At 42.8% G+C, this 22874-nt stretch overlaps 2 protein-coding genes across 3 annotated transcripts; one reads left to right on the forward strand and one right to left on the reverse strand.

Annotated features, from left to right (window-relative positions):
• Nucleotides 1–110: 110 nt before the first annotated feature.
• micall1a (MICAL-like 1a) lies at nt 111–14929 on the reverse strand. 2 transcript variants are annotated; one of them, XM_019270564.2, is made up of 16 exons: nt 14019–14929; nt 11109–11157; nt 8739–8880; nt 8388–8488; nt 7055–7203; nt 5797–6386; nt 5648–5708; nt 5015–5448; nt 3573–3925; nt 3353–3487; nt 3099–3225; nt 2867–2957; nt 1979–2052; nt 1562–1676; nt 1410–1456; nt 111–1308 (listed from the first exon to the last, which is right to left on the reverse strand). In XM_019270564.2, the coding sequence occupies exons 1-16, from the start codon at nt 14159–14161 to the stop codon at nt 1163–1165; spliced, it is 2757 nt and encodes a 918-aa protein (XP_019126109.2). In that variant the 5' UTR covers nt 14162–14929; the 3' UTR covers nt 111–1162. The 2 variants fall into 2 exon arrangements, with proteins under 2 accessions (XP_019126109.2, XP_010732912.3); XM_010734610.3 differs by having other exon boundaries at nt 3573–3967; nt 14019–14927.
• A 40-nt stretch (nt 14930–14969) lies between these two features.
• Nucleotides 14970–22711, forward strand: LOC104921930 (ADP-ribosylation factor-binding protein GGA1). Its single transcript, XM_010734609.3, has 17 exons — nt 14970–15099; nt 15771–15855; nt 16035–16110; nt 16270–16368; nt 16564–16687; nt 17197–17297; nt 17515–17595; nt 17906–18043; nt 18164–18245; nt 18348–18458; nt 18541–18684; nt 18983–19032; nt 19195–19385; nt 19557–19795; nt 19896–20065; nt 20198–20308; nt 20795–22711. The coding sequence occupies exons 1-17, from the start codon at nt 15051–15053 to the stop codon at nt 20903–20905; spliced, it is 1962 nt and encodes a 653-aa protein (XP_010732911.3). The 5' UTR covers nt 14970–15050; the 3' UTR covers nt 20906–22711.
• Nucleotides 22712–22874: the final 163 nt, after the last annotated feature.

Here is a 22874-nt window from a genome sequence, read left to right on the forward strand (position 1 = left end):
TAAATGACTGAGTAATGAGTAAACATACTGACATCACATTAGCTCAAACAAATTCTGCAGTTAAATAAATGGCACTCGTACAAACAATATTAATGTTGTTTTTTTTCATGTCATATCTATTTTTAAGGCAAAACATGGGAACGTACAGAAAGGCATAGTAAAATATAAATTAATGATTGCATATTCAGGTTTTCCCCAAACGGTTAAAACTGTTAAACTGCTTCTTCACAGGTGTCAAAATACTGTATGTCTAACTTTTCTAATATTCTTTATTGCCTGTATGACCTTTCATATTAACAGACAACTTAACACTTTCTATAGTGCTCCCCACTAGACCTAACATTTTCTAAATTAATCTGATTTTGAGTCTCCAAATTTGTTTCCATTCACACACACACACACGCACGCGCGCGCGCGCGCACACATAAATACTGGATCTACGTTCATCCACACCTTTGATGATATGCATTTACACAAATGACACCATCGCAGAACTACTACTGATGTAACCAAGAACAAGAAGAAGAGCTTAGGTATCCATTGTTGACTGAGCGTTTAAGGGTAGATGTTGCAAAATTTAAAGCAGAGTTCATCTTAAAAAAAAAAAAAACTCTTTCCTTTCACTAGTACCACAGTTTCAAACGAGACGAGACATGAACCGTTCTCAGATATTCATCTACAGACCTTTGGAATCAAAGAGGACACGAGTACTCAAGGAGCAGAGTAAAACATAAAAACCTTACAGCTATCAGGGATCAACTTGACTTCACTCAAAGTGAACTGACAGAACACACCTATGCTGAGCCTTGATAAAGGCCCACAGGGTAGAGTCGCCGTGCAATGCAGGGATAGTGATGCAGAACACGACAAATCAGTGCAGTAATTTGGAAACCTACTTTACTCTTCACTAGCTTGAAAGGTCAGAGAGCTTGCAAACATGTCGGCTCTTAAAGCGGCTGAGTTTTTATACTGTCTCTTTAAAAAACAACAACATACAACTGAAAATAGTGACGTAAGATGTGAGTGGAGTGGATTCTGGGTTTCACTTCAAGTCGTTAATGACAGTTAAAGGAGAACTCATCTCGTCTTCTTACGTCCTATTTTTGTCTCCTCGGTCTCATTAAAATCGTCTCATATCCTCTTGGAGGAGAATGTGTCCTTTCTATGGCGATTTCTCCTTGCGGGGGCTTTTGCCTGGTTCTCCTTTGTGGCTCAGCCTCTTCAGCACCTTAATGGGTTTGAACTTTGCTCCTTTTTTCTTCTGCTGCTGTTGCTGCTGCTGCTCACCCTCTGGATCCTTATGAAAGTCTGATGAGGATGAAAAGAAGAAAGCAAAGAAGATTCACACATTAGAGAGAGAACAAGTGAGAACATCTTATGTTTGCTGAATCTTTAACTCGTCATCCTACCTTTTTTCTTCAGCATGGCTCCGATAAGTTTATCCTCCTCTTCTTCCCTGTGACAGAATGACTGTTAGAGTGCTGGTAGTAGCAAAGAATCACTGATCAATACACTCTGGGATAGTGCAGAGTTACACAGTTAACTACCAGTCATTGGTTACCTCTGCCTGTCCTGGTCCATGTTGTTGACAATTTGGTTGCGCTGTTCAATGATGGTAACCAGCTCAGCCATTAGCTCCTGCTCCCGACTCTTATCCTCGTCTGTCCAGTCTTTCTCTAAAGAAGAGAGGGATGATAATGGATAATTTTATCTGGGTTTTTTTGGGTTAACTTTTAAAAAAGATATATTATTAAAGAACCAGTAGAGCATCAGCTAGATTCAAACCCTATTTCATCTACAATTCTGGCTGGGAACATGATTATTTTTGTAGATAGAAGATAAAAAACTACAGTGGTTCTTTTTAATATAACCTGTGTGTACAGGTGAACTGCAGTAAGTTGCTTTGTAACCTGAGTCAAGCGTTACACACATACAGACAATCATTTTTGACTAGTCTCAACATGATGAATGAACACACCTGGTTTGTTGAGGAGACACCTCAGCTCATACTCCACATCAGCTTGCCTCTCCTCCAGGTTCTGCTGCTTCGCTCTGCAGTGAGAAACATTGACACCGTACGTTACACACAAATTTCCTCTAATGTAGTTTTAAACTTTTTGTAAAATCTTTACGTAAAAAATATAATGAGCTACAATATAAGACAGCTGCAATAGACAATAAATGGCTAACCACGCTTAGTGAGCGTTCAGACAGGGACAGGCAGGTGGGGGGAGCTGAGGTGGGTTGCTGTAGGCGTGGCTATACCTGCTGAATGTAACCGCTGTTTAGGAAATAACTTTTTATTTTGCTGCTTTATCAAGGCCGGCGCTCGCTCTCTGTTGTTGTAACTCTATGTCTCTCGACCAAAGCACTCTCTCTCTAATCATCAGACACAAATCAAATTAAACTTCTTCATGTCTCTATTTTGCGGCGTAAAATTGCGTGTCGGACTCAGATTTAGAAGCTGGGTACATGAAATAAAGTCAGAACACACACACAGGTAGATTATCAGAGTTTAGTCTGTGAATTCACCTGGATAGTCTCTGCTTTCAGGCTGTCTGTGGAGGTTTGATCGAGTGTCTGATTGGCTTGCGGGACGTGACATGGGCTCCATTTTCCCAAAAGTTAAATCTGACTTAACTTCTCTCCCGGGCGCTGGCAATGTTTTTCTGCAGCAACGCCTGTGTTGCTGGCTGCCGGTGCGGAAACGCACGACCCCCACTGAAATTAATTGAAAAACGCTGCCGGCGTCCGGTTTGCCTGTCCCTATCCGAACATACACTTAATTGTTTTTCCCAAACTAATAAAAAACATTACACAGAATAAGTCTGCTGTGAACGAGCCCTCGCTGCAGTCTGACACTTACGTGTAAACAAGCTCAGCTTCTCTTCGTACTAAAAGATGTTTCTCGTGGATGAGAGTGAACCAGTCCACCAGCAGGTGTTCCTCATCCTCATCTGAAAAACACACATACATATTTGTTATCTACTTTTTTTTTTAATCTTTTATGATGTATTGTTCTTTTGAGATGAAGTCTTGGGATCTTTTGGGAGCTATTTAAGCTCGAGCAGCCATTTTAGTAAAGTGTGATGTGTTACCATTGGGGTTGTCTCGCAGCTTCTTCTCTAGCTCCACTCCCCTCTGCTCCAGTTCATCCAGCTGTTTCTCCAGCTGACCCATCTCCCCGTGAATGTCTTCTACTGGGATGTACTGATCTGACTGCACCTGGATGGATGATTGGATCACTTGAGTACTTGCTCTTCTGTGTTTGACACAGACGTGAAAATATCCACTCTATACATTTTTTCAGAGTTAATGCATACAGTCCGTGTTTCCCCTTTGGTTTTTGTACCTTGCGTTTGATGAGAGGGAAGCCATGGCCGGGCGCTGGAGGTCTGGCAGGACGAGGTCCTTTTGGTGGTTTGGTTTTGGATTTAGCAGGGGAGGGAGAAGCTTTCCTGTTGAACGGGTTCTCCTTACAGATCCGCTAAAATGAGAAAAGATACACAGCTGGAGTATAATATGCAAAGTGTATTGCTCTATACTGCTTTGCTTAGAGGAGGCCCTGTTACCTTATTATGTGCTTGGGAGGCTCCTGAGGCCAATGGACTGGGGGTCGTTGGAGGTCGTGGCGGAGGGGTTCCAGCCCCTTTGGTGCTCATGCTGCGACCAGTCTGTGGTGTGGCTGGAGCTGAGCTGGCATTTGATGGCATGGGAGAAGGGTAGGGGCCTGGAGAAGGATGAGGAAGACGCTCGCTGGAGGACGAGGAGGAAGGAGAGGCCACAGAGTCACACGGTGAACAGATTGAAGGCTCTGAGACGCTCTTGGTGAAGGGGTGTTGCTGGTCGCTGCTGGCACTGCCACTCAACGGGGGCTGGGAGGAACTGTGGTCTGAGCCAGAAGACAGACTCTCTGTGCTGAGAGCTGGAGAGGGGGAGCAAGAGGAGGGCTGAGAGTAAGGGAGAACTGAAGAGGAAAGAAGGTTTAGTAAAAACCAAAGAGCAGAAATGAAATGAAACAGGAATCAAAGCGGTTTGAACAGAATGGACAGAGGATGGGAGAGAAGAACAAAAGACAATGAACATCTATAAACAACACCACACTGTGTTCTCCAGCCTCATTGTTCCAGTTTGTTCTCATTGTGCCGGCTTGCATTTTCAATTTGAGTATGAAACTGATTCTAGGTGTGACTTTTGCTTGTTATTACTTTTGCTTGTGGTGACAACATGTCTGTGAGGAAGTGGTACTGTCAGTGAAGCAGACTATCACAGGGCTAAAAAATAATGTTGTTGTGTTTTTTTAATTAACTGTTTGGTGCATCGTAGAAAGAATACTCTGATTAACTCAGAAGATATGATGGACCTGGTGGACCGCAGAAGACAAGTGTAGCTGATAACAAAGGTTGTAGAAATACCACAACAGAACAGATCAAAAACACTCTACAGGATGTAGCTGACTAATTGTGGAGCTTTCAAAAAAACACCAGCTCATCTGCGAAACCTCAGAGGGTTAGGTAAATCATTTTAGGCCAAAAAGTTCAGTGTTGACTTGCCAAGTCAATCATGTGACCTCAGTCAAATAAAGCACGCGTCACTTGCCGCAAACCAAGGTCGCTGAACAATCCAATTACATTTGATCCAATAAATTTAAAGTATGTATAAAAGTGGCTGAAAGTCTTACATCAAGCTGAAATTCTCAGAGTTTCATCTCAAAACCTGTTTACTAGAATACTGCAAAAGAGAGAATAGTTTTAAAAATACATGTCTAAATTCTGCTTGTTTAATAACTTTTAGTGGCAGCGTAGAGAACGACAACAAGAGCAAACGCGTCTCCCTCAAAACTACCTTATGAGATAGGGAAAATAAATTTTACACAAGCAAATACTCACTACAGACTTACTAATATTATTAATGTCTTGTCTTTGCATTTTGTTCACTGTATAAAATAACAGACAGTTAGGCAGCTCTAGTCTTAGTTTGATGCTTGGTCAAATATAATGCTGGTTAAACTGACCTTGGTGGCCTGCAGGTGGCTGCGGAGCGCGAGGTGCCGGCCGTTTCTTGCTCTTGGCGCTCCCTGGGCTGGCAGAACGGGATGAGCTTCCTCCACTAGGTGGAGTGAGTCCACCTGTCGCATCAGCAGCCCGGGTGATGCTGTACCATGGGTGACTAGCCACAACCGTGGGTGGCACTGCACCACCTTCAGTCCCCTCTTCTTCCTCCACCTCGTTATTTTCTTCCTCGTCATCCTCCTCGTCGAATGGGTTGGCAGGCGGAGGGGGCGTGCTGGGTCTGGAGCCTTCCCCTTTGAGAGAGGACAGAGAGCCTGTATTGGGAGGTGTTGCCAGGCCGGCAGGGGGAGGGGCGGGGGCTTTCTTCTTCTTGGTTTCTGATTGGACCAGGGCGAGCCAAGGTGGGTCTTTGGGTTTATGGGTGCCACTGGGCAGGCTGGACAGTGAGACACACAGACAGTGATGGTGGGGTCACAAACAGGGAGGACAACAAAGTACAGCCAAACGGAGGCATGGAGGGGCAAACGACTACAGTGCATGCTGTAAACAGAGAAAGACTTATGATGATATGATTTAAGCCGGTGAAATGGTGGCAATGGACAGAAAAAAAAGATATTTAACACAAGTTGAGCTACCTTCCAGGTGACTGTGATCTCTCTCGAGGTTTGGGAGGAGTCGGAGGCTTCTGGCTTTCACCTGTGATTTCAAGTGAGATGTTAAAGAGGATAAAGATCAACAGCTCCTGTTTTCATCTATAATATTATATACCGCAGTGAGCACCCACCGTCTGCTGTACGGAGTAGTCGCACCCGAGGTGCAGGACGAGGAGGAGGGGTGGGTTCAGAAACCCGGCGTGGTGCAGGTACTGGTCGGCTGGAACCTTCTTGATGACTGACAGGTGTAGGAGGGAGGTCCCCATTAGTCGTTAATTTGGCTGGTGTTTTAGTATCTTCCTCTTTCTCCTCCTCTTCCTCCTCATCACTTTCGTCAAAAGGGTTGGGAGGAGAAGAAGAACGTGGTATCTCTTCTGTGACTCCACCGTTGTCCACGTCTTTTGTTGTTTCCAAAGAGTCTGCTTCATTTGTTGTAACAGCACTGACAGTAACAGAGTCTTTGGCAGGCATGTCAGTATCATTTGTTTGGCTTACTGGAGAAGCGCTCTCTGCCTGGTCCCTCTCTGAGGGCGAGGTGTGAGGTATTGTGCTGCGACCAATCCTGGCAGACTGAAATACCGCTGGTTTCTTGCTAATATCTGGCCGGCCATTCTGACTGGCTGGCCCGGGCTTTGTAAGGTGATGTGTACAGACCAGCACTCCAGAGTTGCTTCTTAATTTGTAGGATCCAGGAAGCAAAGTGCTGTGACACTCTGTGCATCTGAGACAACAATGACACAGGTCAAACATTACTGAGCTATAAGGCTTCAAATGATTAATAACATGGGAACAAGTCTATTAAAACATTACACACATGTCATCTGGTATGGTTTGACATTTATTTCCCTCCTCAAAAAGTTATAATCCTTCCGATTTTCATGAAATCAAATCCAGTGTGTGAAACCATTTATGGTCAGCAACAGCCAAATATTTGCACACATTCTGTGCCTCTATATTGCAGTTTTCATTGTTAGTGGCAGGGTCCGCCATTCAAAATGCTATTCTACCCATGAGAAATTGACAGGAAATGATGCATGCATGTACTGCTAATACAAACTAAACGTTTCCTACTGCTGCTAGTTCACATTAAAAGAATTCAACTGGTAGACTCCAGGCTAATGATCAACTGACACAATGTGAGTTAGTGTGGCCGCCTGCTTTGTAAATAGATAAACCAGCTGCTCGTATATAAACTGTAGTATTGAATTGCACTTGCTGTTACCACCAGTAACCAACAACCAGGTGTTGCCACATCAACCACAACTAAAACCGTAAGGATTATAGCTCAAAGAGGTTTTTATTGCATTGTTCGAAATGTATCATGGTTACGTAGCTAAAAAAAGTCTCTATAAAGCAGAGGTAGTCACTAGCCATAGCTGCACTATTCACCTGAAACAGTTGCGATGGTAGAGCTTGCCATCCACCAGAAACCTCTGCACCAGGTGGACATGTTTCTGGCAGGCGGAGCAGGTGCTGCTGAGCGTGCTGTGCTTGACCGCTCCAAACACTGCTATGCCGGTCTGCGCGGGCTGGCTCGGCTAGTGCAAGCAACGGAGACGTTGTTTCGCAGGGAGGGTACAGGAGGGAGACGTCAGGGATAGGGGGGGGAAGATGGAGAGTAATGGGGGAGGGGGAGATCAAACACGGAGTCAGGATTTCAGGATGTGGATCGTTCATTCTGTTTAGCTATACTTTATAGTTATATCTACTTGGTTACTCTAACATCTATTGTTCATGGATTCATGTGGTTCATTACTGCATTTCTTTTTCAGTTTAAAAGAGAATTTGACTCATAGAAAAAAGGTTTTTCATGATAAAACAAGTTTTTATTAGTAACAAAATCCAAACAGCTGGGTTAGTGCCTCTGGGGGTCACATATTTTGGATATGATTCATATTTAAGATTGATATGTTGCTTTTAGGCATTTCATTTTGAATTTAATTGGCTATGTTTAGTAAAAAAAGGTTTTAGAAGCAGCATGTTTCAAAACTTGGCACACAGTGTTAGGACAGCACTACGGTTAGTCTTCTATGTACAAGAAATGGTTAAAAAAGACTGACCTAACCGTTTTGCCTTCACCTCCTAACCCACCCCCACCCCCATCCTACTGCCTAGGCTCAGGACCAGAGAATGGAGGGGGGATCAGATGTGAGGAGGAAGAAGAGCAGGAAGAGGAGGGAGTGGAATGGATTTCCATCTGAAGGGGGGGGGTAGGAAGTTGAGGAGGAAGATGCCAGTACATGGGAGTATGGGAGTATGGGGATGTAGGAAAGAAGTTGAAGGCATGCGAAAGAAAAGAGAGACAGGATACAAAAGCTATCTTTATAGACTCGACCTCTGTTGCTTTGCTTTTCCCCTGCTGTGCAGCACAAAGCCCACGAGAGGAAGTAGTAATTATAAAGAACACGTGTGGATATTGTACATTGTTGTACTGCAACAGCAGAATGGGATTTGTATTGTACAGACCTGATCACCTCATACCCCCAAATAGAGCATGCAGAATTATACTGTCATATGTCAGGTGTCAGAGTCGTTATCCGGGCCTCCAGAAGGACACCATAAATGTTACTTGAAGAAATACAGCTTGTTAACATGCAGGGTATCATGCAGAAATAATGTAGTGATGCCGTTTTTACATGTATTGTGTGTGGCCTAGGCTAATTAATACTAGTACTTCCTGTTCATCTCTACACTTTCGCCTGGTGCCAAGTCTTGTTCTTACCTCAGACTCAACCGCTTTGTCTTCCAAAGGGGTTGGGGGCCTCTTCTGGGCTGGCTCATTGAGACCGGCAGAACTCAGCCTTTTCATGCAAGGAGGATTTGCTGCAAAAGTAAGTCATCGGTTAATGATCTAAACTAATTATGTATTGTAAGTTGCTGTCATACCTATGAACTACACAAATTGATTTAACTGAAGATGTACAGAGGGCGGCTCTGGCATTATGTTCAGGTGAGTAACAAGCTAAATGATGTTTGTCCATGAGTCAAAATCATCAAATTAAAGAAATATATTGTGAAAACATTAACCTTAAAACGTCCCTGAGTAAAATCCAAGAGAATTATCTGCACCCACCTTGAGACTTGTTGTTGAAGAAGTTGTAGTATTGAGAGACGTATGTGATGATGCTGAGCCGGTCAGGCACTTTCATGGACACCATGTCCTCCGGGTCCAACAGGGCTGGAATCCCCAGCTGTGTCTCTGCCACTTCAAACGCCTACGATGAAGCAAAGACAGAAAAAAGGAGGTAGGTAGATGTCAGAGATGAATAACAACGCAGAGGAACTGTATTCTGTGTGCTTACGTGCACACCAATAATAAATTAATATAAAAATAGAAATTGTTTCTACTTCAAACCAAAGGCAGTTATCTGATTAATCCAAATGTCATCATTCCCCCATCATTATTTAAAATTATTTAAATATTTGGGTCAGATTTGGTAAAACTATTATGATATAAAGTATCTGCAATGGAAGGTGTCAACAGTTATGTCTGGGGATAACAAGGCTCATGTTTATGGTCTACATGTTGCTGTTGAAATATTAGTTTCAGTGCTTCAAGCAAAACAAACAAAATACTTTAACTGTACTGAGGTGACATGAAAAATCTCAGAGACTGATAAACTGATATGATAAAACCAAAACTATGTGTGTGACTTGAAACCAGAAGAGGTGAACAAGAAAGTACGTTTTGTTCAGGAAGTCTGCATACTGCAGACCATGAAAATGATTTACTCAAACTAAACCTTTCACCTTTGTGTTCACAGAAATTAGGTTATTTGTCTCCATGTAAACATGCAGAAACTGAGAGCAGAATAATATCTTCAGATGGTTGCCATGGTCCGCCAACCAGCGCATACTCGATGCCTTGAATAAACAGACTCTTCTGCCAAAACAGCAACTCATCTGCTCATAATGTTATGTTTTGCTCTTTGAGGATAACCATCAGTCTAATAAAAAATTCCACTAAAGAAATGAGAGAGCGGGTAAGGTTACATAACATGGATATAATCGTTGGCAGTCATGCAGCACTGAAATAATCCAGCGAGCAAATGCAACACATGGGCAAAGTGGAACTAAAGCCAAATTAATCAAAGTGCATTGTACACTGTACAAGCTGTTCAAATTACATACTTTCCAAAAGTGAACATAACATATTCACTACACTGACTTATTTCACAGCAACAAAATAACCACTCTGCTATCCTTTATGAAAAATGTTAATGGGTCTATTTTGTATTTTACATGAAAAATATATGATTAACGGTTCAGATAAGTGCTGTAGTAGCTGAAATATTTGGCTCTTTGCAGTGAGTCTAAATCAGGATGTGCCTATGAGTCATACACCCTGCAGGAAGACACAGTGAAGCAGGTCAAACTCATGTCTGACAACGCAACCTGCCTTTCATGACCCGTGGCCAGACGTCAGAGCGTAGACTCATCAGTATGCACAGTTATAGTCTGTGGCGTGTGCACTCACAGTTTACGGGGACGTTGTGACTCAAAACAGCTTATGGCCAATTGAAGTTACATTTTAAATGAATGTAGGTTTTGTGTTTTGATGTTATAACTGGATTTTCACAATGTAGACATTTTACACATTGTGCAAGAGCAGGAGCAAGATTACATGTGTGCATGGTGGACCAGTGCCAGGTTGTGAGCAAGAAGAGGGAACTGAAACTGACATCCACACTAACTTTATTTACTACCTGCATCATTTATTCAGGGTGCTTCTTCATTTAGCTGGAACACTGACAACGAGGGAGGAACCTGTGACAGTCACATGTAAACAGAGTGCTGGGAGAGCGTTCCCATCTGGCTCCTTTAATAGTAAAAGTAGTCTGATGTTTTCAGTCAGGCTTAGGCCTTATAGATACAGTGAGTTACAGGCTTCCAAATCAAAACGACAGCCAACGCATTGGGTTTGTTTTTGGTGCTACCATCAGCTACTTCACTTTCCCTGTACGCTGTTGGATAAAATGTAAACAGCAGTGAAGAGCTGCCAAAGCTTAGCTCAGACTGAAAATGAGGAGACTCCCATTTCATCCCTCAATGTTCTGCTGGCTTACCGACGATGTGGAAAAACCCAACAAGGCAAATATGACTTTAAAAAGTTGGTCGCTGGTTTCAATCCACTGACTTAAGCTGCAAATTCAGCACTTTTGCACTTAAAACCCTCTTTACGTGATTTCTCCAGAGGCTTATGTCAGGGACTTTTTTGTGACCCTGAATGCTCTGGCTTCCTCCCTCTCCCTTTTTTGCCATCCATCAAACATTCACACACATACACACACACACACAGGGTCAAATACAATGAAGTCACACCCAGCAGGGCTGCATTAGATCATAACCCTCCCTACAACTGTCACACAAAATGAAATCATCACGTTTACACAGAAAGATAGGTGTGTTCAAACGACAAAGCACAGCTGTAACACTGACTCACCAGTCGGTTGTTCTCGTAGACGTTCTCTTTAGACAGCGAGCCAAAATCTCTGGAACGATAAGACAGAAATATTTGTTAGACTTTGAAATAAGCTTGAGTGTGCAGATAACTAGTGTACAGTTATATAGCCTGCAACAACAATCGCAAACCGCATGGTATCTCCTCTTGTATCAGAACCTTCGTGGAAGACCATAAAGAAGTACTGTAACTGTACAAGTCATGCTGATACAGGACGATACTGTATTTAGCTTGCTGACCTATTTCCACTTATGTTATAACCCATCAAAAAGCTATTATTGGCTTGACAGCATGACAGGCAGGAGTGGTAAGCAGTTAAGCTTCCCGACTACCACAGCTGACAATTGCTCCGAGACTGCACATAAATGGTGTCTGATGTGGAAACACCAGCAGGACAAAAGGAAAGAAGTGGCTGCATCAAACAGGAGTGATGGGCTGATAATTACAAGGCTCCGCTCTGAAACGCCTGGAGCGAGGGACTGAAGGCAGACCTCTCACCAGTAAACATCCTGCAGTAAAACTAGAAAATGTCTGAGGTGTTCTGGGATAAAAGCGCGGTTGTGTTGCCACAAGTTTGTAGAAGTGGGACAACAATATGGTGGAAAAAAACACCATGATCCTGGAGCTTGTGGAGACCATGTGGAAATCTCAAGAAGGCGAAACCCTGTGAAAGAGCTCCGTGTTGGAGCCACACAAAGTGACCTCTGTTCTCTCTAATCTAGTTCCCATGGTCACAAACATACTGAGCAGCAGCTATAATGTCAAGATCATGTCAAAACAGGTCCACAGTGTCAGATCTACTAACAGACTGGACTGCAGCAACGTTAAAAAAACATCACGGAAACTGACGTAATTTCACTCATAGAACAGACGGTGCCAGCAGACACTGACATGGATGATGAAGCACATTGAGTGATCCAAATTTGCGAACCTAATCCGCTGTGACTCAGAGTCTCACTCCAAAGGTTTATTTTGGGAATCACGGCTGCTGTAGACTGGTGTGTGTGAACTGCGTGTCAGACATTTAGGATCCACATGATCAAAAACTGGGTGAACCAGTAGGTCTGCTCAACCTGGTTCAGTTTGTTGGAAGAGTTTGTGCCACAGAGTACAGGGATTAGGGATTTAGTGATGTCGTGACAATAAAAAAAATGAAGCCTGTGAATACGTCATAATCAGATTTAGCAGAGGAGAAGATGAGACCAAATGAAAAAAAAAGATGATGTGACTGCTTGCACTGCTGTTTTGAACAGGAGCTGCACACATGAACACAATTCAATTTACATGCAATTTTTGTCCCAGGCAATTTGGCTAACTAGGCCCTGGATGATTTCTTGCAGCCATATCTACTCCCTCTCCAGTGGGTTAAGTGACAGTTGGCCTTGGATCAAATTCAGATGAGGCCGTTTGCCGTACTAACGTCTTTCCTGTACATCGACTTGATGTATTTGGATTAGAATACATCGGCCGCAGAGTGCACGATGGCGCTGCAATGGCCTGCTCCAACATTAGAGCTAAATCCAGTTTGACAGGCGGAGGTCTCAGCTGCAGATTACTCTGACGGACTGTCTGTCTGGATCAGAGCGAGTTCGGTTGGGCCATTGCGGCATTGCAGAGGGCCGAACGAGGAGGCGTGCTGGGACACAAATTGAAGAGGCAGAGCCTGAAAGCTGGGTGTTTAAGGATTTCCTCGCTCTCTTAATTTCAGCTTTACTGCTGTGCTGTGTTTGCAGATATATTCCACTTCACTGACTTGTCCTTCAGTGGCCGGTCCAGTGAATGTTTGCTCTCCCACCATCCAAGCATGGTCCAATTTGCTCACGAAAGACTGGACCACCTGAGAGGTTAACAGCATGAGCAACATGCTTACTGTCTCATATCATCCCGTCACGACACAGTACAGTTTCTCCTCTGGGACAAAAGGAGGGACTTCACCAGTCATTGTCCTGCATGCTTTTACACAATCCTCCAACAACAACAACAACAACAAGACTTCACTGATTTGTTTCAGACAGAATCAAACTACTAATCCTGATGCTGTCAACAGCAGCTCCACAAGAGAGAGATGTATGTCTGACGTGAGTCATATGAGGGTCACAGATTACGACATCACTTACTGTCACAAGGAAAATAGTGGAAACTTTTAAAACGATTTACCTGTCTTGATTCTAGAAACATCTCTGTAACGGACACGTGACGGCCTTCTCGTGTGGAAGATGAAAACACTGAGAGGCTGGTTATCTGTCTTTTTTTTTTTTGAGTAAGTTAATGAGTAAGATGTTTACTGTGTTTGGGCTCTACCAAACAATGGCATGTCATCATTTCCTCATCACTGTAATGAGTCACTTTAAGTAACACTGATACTGCGGCGGTTAGTGGTGAGTGTGTGTGTGTGTGTGTGTGTGTAAAATGCAGAGAGGAGGGGTGTGTTGTTACAGACAGAGCATGGCGTGTCAGCCTGAGTTAATTACAGCACACTGGCCTCTTTACTAGTGTTTTGGGGCAAAACAAAAATTTCATCAAACCGTATGTTTTTGACAAATATTACATAAACTGCATGTTTCTTTTACTGGCTACTTTAATATCACATTCAGATGTGCTAAAGCAGCTTTTTACCTAAAAAATGCTCAAAAAACAAATAAAACAAATAAAATATTCAATATTTTAACAAATATTGAATATTTGTTAAAAGGTCAGTGAAGTTTTTAAAAAACTTGTTCTGCATTTGTATCCTGGGTAGATTAAAATAAGAACCTTCCACATTAAAGGACTTGAAAGACATCAATAAGCAAAACGACCTTTCACTAAAGCCAGTCAAATCATTTTCCCTCATATTAACCTACATCAGCTCCACATGAACTTAGTTAGATGATCAGACTTTAGGTTACTTACATCAGCTCTGGTCTGTAACGATGTATAATGGCACAAAACGCCAACCCGTCCCGAAAGGACGAGGACATGTCCTTTATTTCCACATCGTTGTAATTTTCGCACTGTATCCGACACCACTCCTGGAGAGCCTTCAGAGATCCCATGTCGTCGCACAAATCCGAGTATTTTTCTTGTCAAATAAAAAGGCAGATGGGGTTTCTTTGTCCCGGTGGTGACAGGAGACAACACAAAGTCTCTTCTCCAGTCATAGACGAGTCATCAGCAGCGTTTTCAGTGAAGGGGGCGACGGCTAGGCAACACCCGGCGACCCGATCCGATCCGACACATTCATTAACAGCCAGCGAGGCACGTTCAAAACTAGCATGGCGAGCTAGATATTAGCTCATCGGGCGTCCCTCTTTATGTACCGACTTATTCAGATAACCGCATCCAACCTTCGAGCAGAGCCTCCGGGTTAACAGAGTTGCTAGCACGCCAACAAAGTTCTCGACGTAGTCAACTTAGCTCACCAGGCTAAGGTGGGTGGGTGGGTTAGCCCGCTGCTAGCCCGGGTCTGTCTTCAAAATGAGCGCTGGCTCACTGGAGGAGAGTCTCTGTCAGTGTCGGGCGATGATGCGGTTTCTATCGAAGAGGAGAGGTGACAGTTTCCTCCTTGAGGTGTTGGACCACAATACGGGTTTTGTTTGTTGCTGCTGCTGCTGCAGTGACTGCAAAGCGGCTGTTTGAAACGTTGCATAAAAAGTCTGTCACGCTTTTCGCTCCGCCCTCTCGAGGACACTCACATTAAAGCACACTGTAATAAAAATAAAATAATAAAAACATTCCGGATAATTAAGACTGAAAGCAGACAAACGCCGGTGCTAGACCGACCCTGTCCGCATTGATTGAAGCGTTGGCAGCCAGCCTGTCACCCTCAGGTCTCACGCGCTTCCTCTTCCCGCCCAAACGCGGCGCTGCGGAGCCCAACGTGTGTGCACGCGAGACGTTACAAAGCTCGCGCGAGAGCGGTCACTTGTTTAGAACCCCCGAAAGATGGCGGCGGCGGCGCCTCCAGATGAGGCCAGCCTGCAGTCTCGCATCAGTAAGTCAGCAATACTGTGTAATATCAGATTCACTGTTGAACGCGAGGCGGTAGCCTGATACGAGAACACGGAGATATATGTCGTCTGTTTGAATTTACCGCTGTCCGTCACGGTTTCTCTCCGGGGAATACATTTTTGTTTTTTTTAAGAGAGTCATCAAATCAGAAAGTGCAGCTGTCGATAAGAACCTAACTCAGTCAGATAACGTGTCAGCTCTGATTTTTTAAGCTCACGTTTTGTTTATTGTTGACAATGCTGCACAGTCCTGACATTTTAAATGTAAACCTCCTACAAATGCTCAATGCTAACACGTCAACTAGCCAGTTAGCTGCTGGCCGTTTCCTCTTCATATGACCAGGGCAACATTAGGCACAAGCAGGAACTGAGCTGTGCTACTGCTGCTACTGCTGTAATCACATGATTTTTCCATCTGCTTCAAACCAGAGAGCTGATAGTTTGCATATTGAAAACAGCCAGAGGCTGCAGCTGATGGCACAGGCGTTTTACTACGACCTGTGAGTGTGAGCTGTCACTGCCTGAGAGGTTGACAGACTTAATAAAAGATGTCAGGAGACTTATGTTTTCTTATGTTTTTTTTGTTTGTTAAAGCTAAAATAAACCCTCCTCACATGCCGCAGTTTTAAAGCAGTTTGTTTCTTCTTGTATGCAGACAAGGCCACTAACCCTTTGAATAAGGAGACGGACTGGGACAATATCAAGGGATTTTGTGATCAGCTCAACAATGAACCAGAAGGGTGAGATGATGATGATGATGATGATGATGATGATGTTGGTGAACAATATTACACCGTTTCAGAGTAGTTGTCTCCACAATATTCCAAAACAATTATTTTATTGATTAATGTTTTACTGTATTAATGACTCCTTTTGTATGCCTGTAAAGAGATGGTTTCACTTTAGTTTGTTTCATCAGCCCCCAGCTTGCGACCAGACTTCTGGCCCATAAAATCCAGTCCCCTCAGGAGTGGGAAGCTATGCAAGCGCTTACGGTAAGAGGTCATCCATCAAAACTTCCAAAGGGGAAGTGTTATTCAGCTAACATGTGTAAAAGGCTGCAAAATGCCACACTGGATTCTCCTTGCTATGTTTTTTTACTGTAAAAGCGCGTCTGTATAAAGGTAAATAAACACTCTTTAAACGATTCTCAGGTTCTTGAAACGTGCATGAAGAGCTGTGGGAAGCGATTTCACAGTGAAGTGGGAAAGTTTCGCTTTCTCAATGAGCTCATCAAGGTGGTTTCACCTAAGGTAATGATCCTCTTTTATGCTGTCATACCAGTTTGGCTGCAGCTGTACATCTATGACATTTAGGACTCTTTTTTTTAGCTTTTATGTGGCTGTAGAAAACTTACAGGAAAAGTTAAAGAAAACTACAGTGGGCCAGCCGTCAGTGTATTTGTCTAGTTGTTGTAGTTAATCGCATCGGTCCCTTCTTCTCTGCAGTATCTGGGTGCACGGGCTCCAGAGCCAGTGAAGAAGAAGGTGTTAGAAATGGTGTACAGCTGGACGGTGAGGCTGCCTGATGAGACCAAGATAGCAGACGCCTATCAGATGCTGAAAAAACAGGGTGAGCTGCATCAGGAGATTTGTTTTTTAGTTCCCATTTTTCACTGATAATTGTGTTTTTGGTTCCTGATATTTTTCCTGATTTGAACAAATGCTACTTTGTACAAGCTTGTGTCACTTCTCTTTTTTGTTTGTAAGCCCCAAGCATGAGACTAATGTCCTTAGTCATGCTTAGTCGACTCTAGTGATATTCAAAAATGCACTAAACACTAAAGTTAACCGTAGGATAAACGGCTCCCATGTAGGGTTGTGTATAAACCGTATCTGTAGCACACCGATATATTCTGACAGATGAAAACTGACTCTCTTATCGTAATGTGCGCACATTTATCTAAAAGAAGTGTCAGGCACAGAGTTGTAGCACCACTGTCACATCCATCATCAACATTACGGAGCACGTCGGAGTCGGAGGTGACCTAGATTCTGTAACTGAGAAATAAATACAGTGTACGTATATAAGATGGGAGCTGTTGACAAGTGAGGTTAATAGGTGTCCCTGTTCCCTTCCAGGCATTGTCAAGCTGGATCCCGTTCTTCCTGATGACAAGCCCCTTCCACCCCCTCCACCCAGAGCCGAAAGTGCCCTCTTTGAGGATGAGGAGAAATCCAAGGTATGACGTATGAGTGATGATGAAGACGTGCCGATTGCTCTGAATAGGTCTCTAAAAGGAAGGACTTGTGTATTATTAGATTTCTAAGAATGTTCTATACCCAGCGAATCCCTTTTTGAGGCGAACCTCCTGGGAAAATCATTAAGGGGCCTGAAGTTTACAAAGTACTTTTCCTATTTTCTTTCCTCTCCACTTATGTCCTATCCTGTTTTTGTAGATGTTGTCGCGCTTACTAAACAGCACCCACCCTGAAGATTTAAGAGCAGCAAACAAGCTCATTAAGGAAATGGTCCAGGAGGTATGTCAACAATTTTATTTAACACATGTGCTGTATAGTATGCATGTGTATTGTATTTGTGTTTTGTTTTTTTCCATTTGCACAAAATAAATGGCTGATTATGTAGCATGATAGCATTCATTTTTGAATATTGATTCTTATTTTGGTGTGATTTATGCACTCGATATCCTTCAACTTTAACAAAGGATGTGGAAATCAGAAACTATCCGGTTGATGATCAAGATTCTCTATGTATTGTATAACCCACATACTTGCATATTTATTGTGATAGCATCAGTTTAAGATGAAGCTTTATCGCTCTTTTTTTCAGGATCAAAAGCGCGTGGAGAAGGTATCAAAGAGGGTGAACGCCATCCAGGAGGTGAAGGAGAGTGTCAGCCTGCTGAGCCAGCTGCTGGAGGGCTACAGCAAAGAGAGCTGCTCCCAGAGCAACCAGGAGCTCATTAAAGTGAGCACAGCTCAGCACATTAAAACTAGCTGCAGCTACAGTCTCTAATCTTTGCTTGCACCACAGACTGGTTTTGGTGTTTTGTTTTGTTTGTTTGTTTTAACACGCGTCCATTTGCAGGATCTGTACCAGCGCTGTGAAAAGATGAGGCCCACATTATTCCGATTAGCAAGTGATACAGAGGATAGTGATGAAGCGTTGGGTAAGTTTGCCGACCCCATGACTTTGACAGTATGTCATATTAAGGCATATATGAATGGAATCATTTGTCGTTTCTAATGAGCCTTTTTTTTTGTCCTTGCAGCGGATATCTTACAGGCCAATGACAGCCTGACACAGGTCATCAACATGTACAGACAGCTGGTAAAGGGGGAGGATGTGTCAAAGGATGGCATAACCACGCACTCAGAAGCAGGTAGATTGAAAATGGCAGTGAGTTGTGTGATTTGGCATCTTTCATTGCCAGAAATCAGATGAGTATTCTCTGTCCAAATCAGGCAGCAGTAGCTCAGCACTAGTAGACCTGATGGGGCTCAATGCATCAGCCAACACAGCACCGTCCCACCCAGAACCCTCCAACCTAGAGACCCTGACTCAGAACATCGGCATCAGCCTCTTGGACGATGAACTAATGTCTTTGGGTAAGCACAAAAAACTCATCTGGCTTGTAAACACAAAGGTTTAACTTTTTAATGAGCCCAGAATGAGTCAAGACGGCAGTGTAAGCACAGCACAGGTGTAACCTATTTCCATTGGCTATTGTGTATCCCTCCTGTTGGCTGACTGGAAACCCAGCACGCCACATCTGGACAGACCACAACAAAGCTACACACATTCACATTCACACAAATTATGTTTGTGTGTTTTTAATATGTTTATAACAAGCAGAAATTGGAAATGAATTGTAATTAAAACATTTTGTTGTCTCTGATTTCTCAGGACTGAATGCAACGGAAAACTGCGACTCTCAGAACACTTTTCAGCAAGTTGTAAGATGACACTGTACTGCTCTTGTACAGATAAACACGTTTCCCCTCAGAATCATTTAAATATATGCCATGATCACATAAAGATTCACACATAGAGGTTTCAATACTGATTATATTTAGACATCACCTCCCTGTACTTTAACCTCTTGTTTGTTCTCTCAGTCCTCTGATAGCACAGAATCGTCTGCTACGTCGGTCCCGGCTGCAGTTTTGCTACCAGCTGTGATCCAAACTCCACAGGCTCCACCAGTAGGTGGGCCCGCTGCTCCACCTAAACCCATGGAAGAGTTGGAGTTGTTGGGGAAGACATTGTTACAGCAGTCCTTACCTCCAGAGAGCCAGCAGGTCAAATGGTAAGTGTGTCTGTCATTACAAGGAGCTGATGCACCTGATAGCCCTGAAGTGTAATATACTACACAGCACTGGTAAATCACTCGTGGGGGAGTTATGTATTTTTAAAATTTAAAAAAAATTTCACATGCACACATCATGTAACTTGTGTTTTCTGTTTCCCTGCCACACAGGGATAAACTACAACCTCAATCCAGAGTCACCTTACGAGATCTACAGAAGTCCAGCACCAATTCAAAACCTCCAAATGCAACCACCACCTCCTCTGGTCCTGGTCCGGCTCTGGGACCCACATCTAGCCTGGCCATCCAGTCAGAGCAGCCTGACACTCTCCTCCTCTCCAATCCCACTGACCCTTATGACAAAATCTCTCTAGTTGACGTTACCGTGCCTCTGGAATCAATCAAGCCCAGTAAGCATAAGCAGTGAGGCTGTGTGTGGTTTTCGTGTCATGTCCTCTCTGTATTTCTCTACCTCATGTTCTGTTTTATTCTTATTTATTATTATTTCAGGCAGCTTATTACCAGTGACTGTATTCGACAAACACAGTCTCCGGGTTTTGTTCACCTTTGCCCGTGATTGTCCTCCATCGCGGCCTGATGTACTGGTGGTGATCATCTCAATGCTGTCCTCGGCCCCCATCCCTGTCACCAACATCCGCTTTCAGGCAGCTGTGCCAAAGGTGGGTTCCTGTTGTCTTCTGTTTACTGATGACAGCAGAGGAACTCCAAAAAAAAAACTAACAACTTATCCTTCAATTAAAATACTGTTATTTGTGAATATCACCTGTTAACATGGTGTCTGCGTTGCCTAGGTGATGAAAGTGAAGCTACAGCCTCCCTCTAGTACTGAGCTCCCGGCCTTCAATCCCATCTTGCCTCCAGCTGCCGTCACACAGATCCTGCTCTTGGCTAACCCTTACAAGGTACTCTGCCACTCAACCCCTCCTAATTTTCAAACTGTCGGCTATTGTTTGATGTACGAGCTTCACATTGCCCTGAATGTTACTGACGGTAAGTTAATAAAAACAATTGTGAAACCTCAGAAATACTAAGAGTTTATGATAATTATATAATCTGATTGTCAGAGCACAATTTATTGGTACATGTTTGAAACGGAACACTTGCAGAAAACAAACAAAACATTTAAACTAATATTGCTTTACATCATTAGAGACAATGAGATATGTATTGTAGGGGACCTTTTTATTTTTCATTTAACTTTAACCATGTAGTGAGTTTTTAAAAGAGTAGGTCCAAATTTTGTGCACACTGTTCTGCTATTTTAAAGTTTGTCCCAATAACATGCAAACAATATTTCTTTTGGTAAACCTCAATGAGGCACACTTTCCCCTTTTGGTGATTTGTTACATTTTGTAATGACTTTTTTTTCTCTCTCTCTCGTGTTCCAGGAAAAAGTACGTTTGCGGTACAAGCTGACTTTCAACCTGGGAGACAAATCTCATGATGAATCTGGTGATGTGGACCAATTCCCGTCTCCAAACACATGGGGGAACCTTTAGTGAGAACGACCACCCTCCTGTTATCTGATCTGCTGCTTCCTTTTAGATTTAGGTCGAAGTTGTACCTCGTCGTCGAGGCAAGATGGCCTCTTTACACTTGAGCGGTTTCAAACTCCGGTTTGGTAATCCAAACATGAGACCAGTTGTGGGAAGCAGCTTCTACCTTGTGCCTTCCTTCACAGCCTTCCCGTCCTTAATCATCAATCATCTGTGTTCCTGTTTTTCTTTTTTTTTTCTTCCAACAATCAGTCCAATGCAAACTGTCAAAAACTTTGATTCAATGCAGTGACTTATGGGGGAAACAAGTTGAGCCTTTTTAAAAACCGAATGTGTGCATTTGTCTGATTTACATACTGTTCAACAATCCTCTCAGATGTCCCCGTGTCATGTGAATTGCATGTAACAGCAACGTGTCTCGCATTATTTCTGTTTACAAAACCAGAATGGTCAACCTTAAAGCAAGTGTCCGATGCATTCCCAAATTTGGACGGCTTGAGCAAAAATGTCCCACATGTATTGATTATTGTAATTTGTGTGTCTAGTGTTTGTTCTGGGTGGTCAGAGTAGGGTTGCAACAGATCATGATTTTCTTTTAGACCCTTTTCAGTCCGTTAAAGTGATATCTTAAATGTGTTTACAGCACGACCAACAGCCAAAACACCCAAAGTATTCAGCTTATGATGCGGAATAGTTGATATTTTAAAATGAAACTAAATCATTACAATTGAAATTGATATCAAGCAAACGCATTGATAAAGTGGCAGCACTATTTCTGCAGGAGGATTTAATAGTCAAATGGTGTCAGGCTTAACTTACACCTAACTACTAATTAAACCTCCTGTTGTTGATTTGTCAAACACAGAGCTGCATAGGGAAAATTAAAACGATAAATTTAATTATAAACACAATGAAGTCATTCAAGTGCTATTCCCTTTTGTCCAGTAGAGACTGTCTGAAATTGTTATAACTGGAAAAGTATCAGGAGAACGTAATCTGTGTCTCCAGTCAGCATAAATAATGAATAGCTACATCATTTTATTGTCTTTGTTTTAATATTTGTGTCACGCTTTGGGAAATTATATTTGAGTGACAGCAGGTCTCTTAACACAGCAGACTTGTCACAGGTGTTACTGACAACATTAACAATGGCTCTGTTCTATTCTATAAGTGTGACAGTGAGCCAGCACATGCAATACCAGGACCCTGAAGCTGAAGCAACTAAATGGAATTCAACCATGGTTGATTTTGTTATTTGCGCCTGTGATTTTCCCACATGTCAACAAAAAGAGGCACTATGAAGGAAGGGTGCTGCGTCTCCACCCTCGGTTGAAATGCTGAATTTCATCTTTTAATTTCTCCACTTTTCTTTGTTTTTGAGATTATTTTTTTTTTACTCAGGATTCTGATTTGGAGATTTATTTTACACAAACATTCATGCACTTATTTTAAGTTTTGCACATGGAAACCATTCCCTATTACAGTCTTTTCTCATTTGCTGCTTTTCTACTGTTGATCGACCCAAAGAGGGACGTGAAGTCCTGAGTTGACGTTGCTGACATCTGGTTTTGATTCTACCACATGTGCCTGGGATGAAATGTTTGACTTTTCAGTTTGCTTTGTACATATAGGTATACAGATGACTAGTTTGATGTCCATGTCCTGTTCAGAAAAAAAGACTTTGTGAAACAAATGATGCTACAGAATCATCCTAATATCCACAATCTTTGAGTTGATTGGAGCACAGGTCCACGGTCACTTCTTAGGATCATGAAGACTAAAATAAAATGAGATTGGAGGCAGACTGGAGAGATAAGATTCTTAAATACATGTCAAACTTCAAATGTGTGTAACTACTAATCAGAACAGAGCTGGAGCATCTTGCAGGATCAATATAAGAATTACCCACTAAGTAATATTGATTCACTCATACTTGAGAACAAGTATTACATCTCATATAGCAGATAAACTC

Source organism: Larimichthys crocea, chromosome X (genome assembly GCF_000972845.2).
Source record: "Larimichthys crocea isolate SSNF chromosome X, L_crocea_2.0, whole genome shotgun sequence".
In the NCBI taxonomy this organism is placed as follows: Eukaryota; Metazoa; Chordata; class Actinopteri; family Sciaenidae; genus Larimichthys; species Larimichthys crocea.

Excerpts from the sequence above, each read along its gene's own strand:
- LOC104921930 (XM_010734609.3), top strand. The coding sequence starts at position 15,051 with ATGGCGGCGGCGGCGCCTCCAGATGAGGCCAGCCTGCAGTCTCGCATC. Across the intron at positions 16,688-17,196 it reads TCAGATGCTGAAAAAACAGG|GCATTGTCAAGCTGGATCCC; the intron begins GTGAGCTGCATC and ends GTTCCCTTCCAG. Across the intron at positions 20,066-20,197 it reads TTCAGGCAGCTGTGCCAAAG|GTGATGAAAGTGAAGCTACA; the intron begins GTGGGTTCCTGT and ends TGCGTTGCCTAG.
- micall1a (XM_010734610.3), bottom strand. The coding sequence starts at position 14,161 with ATGGGATCTCTGAAGGCTCTCCAGGAGTGGTGTCGGATACAGTGCGAA. Across the intron at positions 3,226-3,352 it reads TCCCTCTCATCAAACGCAAG|GTGCAGTCAGATCAGTACAT; the intron begins GTACAAAAACCA and ends TCATCCATCCAG. Across the intron at positions 2,053-2,866 it reads GAAGCTGAGCTTGTTTACAC|AGCGAAGCAGCAGAACCTGG; the intron begins GTAAGTGTCAGA and ends TTCTCACTGCAG.